The 3,736-nt window shown below is 41.8% G+C and overlaps 1 protein-coding gene across 1 annotated transcript; it reads right to left on the bottom strand.

Annotated features, from left to right (window-relative positions):
* Positions 1 to 1,482: 1,482 nt before the first annotated feature.
* On the bottom strand, positions 1,483 to 1,836 carry LOC122738071 (40S ribosomal protein S15-like). Its single transcript, XM_043980127.1, has one exon. It carries the CDS (start codon positions 1,834 to 1,836, stop codon positions 1,483 to 1,485), a length of 354 nt encoding a protein of 117 aa, XP_043836062.1.
* Between the last annotated feature and the right edge of the window lie 1,900 nt (positions 1,837 to 3,736).

The following is a 3,736-nucleotide window of genomic DNA, read 5'->3' as shown; positions in this document are numbered from 1 at the left end:
GGACTTAGGACAATACCTGGCATAAAGTGAGGGCTTAATAAATTAAGCTCCATGTTGATTGAGTCACTGACTGTATTTCTGGGGCTTAGTTCAGTGGCTGGTAACCAAAGACAACAAAGAAGATGTCTCTGTCCCCCAAGAGAGCTTACTTTCTACTAGAGGGAAAGAATATGTGCCCCAATAACTAAATACAAAATAGATGCAAAGTAATTTTAGAGTGTTGAAGGATCAAAGAAGACTGAGAAGGAACAGTCAGAAGAACCAGTCAGTCATAAGCATTTATTAAGCACCTATTACGTGCAGGGCATTATGGATACAGAGAAAGGCAGAAAGATAGTCCCTGCTCTCAAGGCACTCACAGTCCAAGGTGGAGGAGACAACATATAAACAAGTACAAGCCAAAAAGATAAATTCAGGGCAAACTGGAGATTACTGACAGAGGGGAAATTCTAGCATTAAAAAGAATCAGGAAAGGCTGAGAGAGTAAACTCTCATGAAGACCCAGGGAAGAGGGAGCAGTCAGGAGAAGGGGATGGTCAGTAGTGCTAATGGTTACAGTGGGACTGAGAAAAGGTCATCGACTTCAGCAATTAAAAGATCATCGGCAACCTCGACAAAGGTGAACCTTCTCACTCCCACTGAGACTCAGTGGTGGAGAGAGATAAAAAAAAAAAAGACAACAAATCTCAACTAGCAAGCATTTATTAAATCCCTGCTGTGTACCAGGCATTGTCCTGAAAGCTAGGCATAAAAGGACAAATGAGACAATGCCTTTTTCAAGGAGCTTATGTGCTAATGGGGGAGATGATAATTACATATATAGGCGTGTAAGATTGACCCAGCCAGACTGGTATTTTAGGAAAACCACTATGGCAGCAATGGTAGGGGCTGGAGAAGGGAGAAGTTTGAGGCAGAGAGACCAATTAGAAGCCTAATGAGGGCTTGGACTAAGGTGGTGGTTGGATGAGCAGAGAGGATGGGATGTATGTAAGAGATGATGTGGAGAGGGAAACAATAAGATCTGGTGACTGGTTGGATCTGGGGAGGGGCAAATGGGAGCAGAGACTCAAGGGTGGACGTGAGGGACTAGAAGGATGGCCGTGCTCTTGGCAGTAAAGGGAGGGTTGGGAAGATGGGTGGGTTTGGAGCTTAAATGATGGGTTGTTTTTTGGACTGGCTAAGTATGAGGGACCTATGGGACATTGAGTTTGAAATGTCTAATAGGTAGTTAGTGACATAGAGCTTAGAAGAGAGGCTAGGACTGGAAATACAGATCTAGGGTAAAATGAATTAAGAACTTAGGGCAGAGCTCTGTCCTGGAGAATGTACATAGTTTAGATAATATATAGTTCCTCTTTTTTTTTTTTTCCTAAGAACCTTCTTGTTTTTGTTAGGATCTGGGTTACTTGAGAGGGATGAAACGAGAGGAGTGGGTGGCTCCAATACCTGGTGGTGCTTCACAGGCTTGTAGGTGATAGAGAATTATCCCAGGTAGTGTTCAATCATCTCGGCCTTAATTTCAACCTGGTTGAAGGTCTTGCCGTTGTAGACGCCCACCATACTGCCCACCATCTCTGGCAGGATGATCATGTCTCGAAGGTGTGTCTTCACGACCTTGGGCTTTTCCATGCAGGGTGCCTCCTTCTTGGCCTTCCTCAGGCGCTTCAGGAGGGAATGCTGCTTGTGCAGCAGACCCTGGCTGAGTCTCCACTGCTGCCGAGAGCTGTACAACTGCATGAGCTGTGCATAAGACATGTCCAGGAGCTGCTCCAGGTCCACACAGCAGTACGTGAACTTCTGGAAGGTTCGCTTCTTCTTCTGCTCCACTTCTGCCATCTTATCTGCTGTCAGGAAAAACTATAGTTCCTCTTCTTATGGAGCTTAGAGCTAAATAGATCATAGAATCATAAAGCTAGAAGAGAATTAGGATTCTAGAGCTGGAAGGGACCCGAGAAGCTTAACTTCATTTTACATATGGAGAAACAGGATTAGAGAGGTTAAATAACTTGCCCAAGGTCACACAGGAAGCATTTGAACTCAAGTTGTCTGATTCTAACTAGGTGGTACATTGGATAGAGCTCAGGGCTTGGAGTTGGGAAGACCTGAGTTCAAATCTGGCCATAGACACTTACTAGCTCACCTTGGGCAAGTCACTTAACCCTGTTTGCCTCAGTTTCCTCATCTGTCAAATGAGCTGGAGAAGGAAATGGTAAACCATTCCAGGATCTTTGCCAAGAAAACCCCAGATGGGGTCAGCTAGAGTCGGACACTACTAAACAACAACAACTTCTGACTCCAGAGCCTATGCTCTTTCCACCCTATCATACTGTCCTCTCAGAGGAATGGTCTAGTTTAAAGTCAACCTGAAGCATGATCACACCCCAACAAGTGGTAAACTCCCAGGCTAAGGAGAAAATATTGCAAGCAACAAGAAAAAAAAAAAAAACAATTTAAATACTACAGAAATAATTTAGAATTTCACAAGACCTTAGCAGCTTTCTACTTTAAAAAGGACCTGTAGGTCTTGGAACATTATATTTCTTTTTTTTTTTAAGTAATAAGCATTTTTGTTTATAGTTTAGGTTTCCAATTTTATATCCCTCCTTCCCTCCCTCCCTTACCCCCCCTCCCTGAGGGGCAAGCAATCAGATATAGATTATACAAGTACAATTATGTAAAACATTACATATTAGTCATTTTATATAAGAAAACTTAAATAAAAGAAAAAAAAATGAAAGTAAAAAATAGCATGCTTAAGTCTGTGTTCCATCAATATCAGTTCTTTCTTTGTAGGTGGATTGTATATTTCATCAATAGTCCTTTAGGATTGTCTCGGATCATTGTGTTGTTGAGAATAGTTAAGTCTTTCACAGTTCTTGATCAAACGATATTGCGTCTCTGTGCACAATGTTCTCTAGGTCCGGCTCCCTTGGACTATACATCAAGAGCATTATATTTCAAAGAGCAAAAGAGCTGGGGTTGTAACCAAGAATAATTTACCCAGCAGAGTTGAATTGATGAACTAAAGATTTTCAGGTATTTGTAACAAAAAGACCAGAACTCAATGGAAAATGTTATAGGAGATCCAGAAGAAATATAAGGAAAACATTAAAGACTAATAATAAGGTATTCATTAAGGTCAGACGTCTACTTATTGAAATGTTATCGTATTCTTAGAACTGTAATCATTACTAAGGTAGTTTGAAAGAAAGGTTGGGGCTGAGTTGTATATGATGGGGTGATACTAAAAAACAAAACTGGGTAGGAAAAGGTAAGAGGAAACAATTATTTTATAAAATGCAGTGTGGGGTAGCTAGGTGGTACAGTGGATAAAGCACCGGCCCTGGATTCAGGAGGACCTGAGTTCAAATCCGGCCTTAGACACTTGACACTTACTAGCTGTGTGACCCTGGGCAAGTCACTTAACCCTCATTGCCCCGCAAAAAAAAAAATGCGGTGTGAAAGGAAGAACTAATAGAGAGTAATCTCATTTCACCTTGATATTTCTGGTGACAGTATTCACTACCTCCTGGAGATGACCCATTCCACTTCTGGATAGCTCTTATTGGTAGAAAGTTTTCCCTCTATGCCTAACCCTTCTTCCATGTTCCAAACCATCAACTACTTAAAGACAGCTTTCATGAAAGGCAGTGTGGTATATATAGTGGCTAGGAAACTGCTCCTGGAGTCAGGAAGACCTGGATCATAGTCCCAGAACATCTTGCTGCATATTAAT

This window comes from Dromiciops gliroides, chromosome 2 (assembly GCF_019393635.1).
Source record: "Dromiciops gliroides isolate mDroGli1 chromosome 2, mDroGli1.pri, whole genome shotgun sequence".
NCBI lineage: Eukaryota > Metazoa > Chordata > Mammalia > Microbiotheria > Microbiotheriidae > Dromiciops > Dromiciops gliroides.
Note: the sequence above shows the minus strand (reverse complement) of the source record. Positions and strands in the feature narration are given on the sequence as shown.

What these genes read in the sequence shown, in the direction of transcription:
- LOC122738071 (XM_043980127.1), bottom strand. Translation starts at nt 1,836, where the DNA reads ATGGCAGAAGTGGAGCAGAAGAAGAAGCGAACCTTCCAGAAGTTCACG.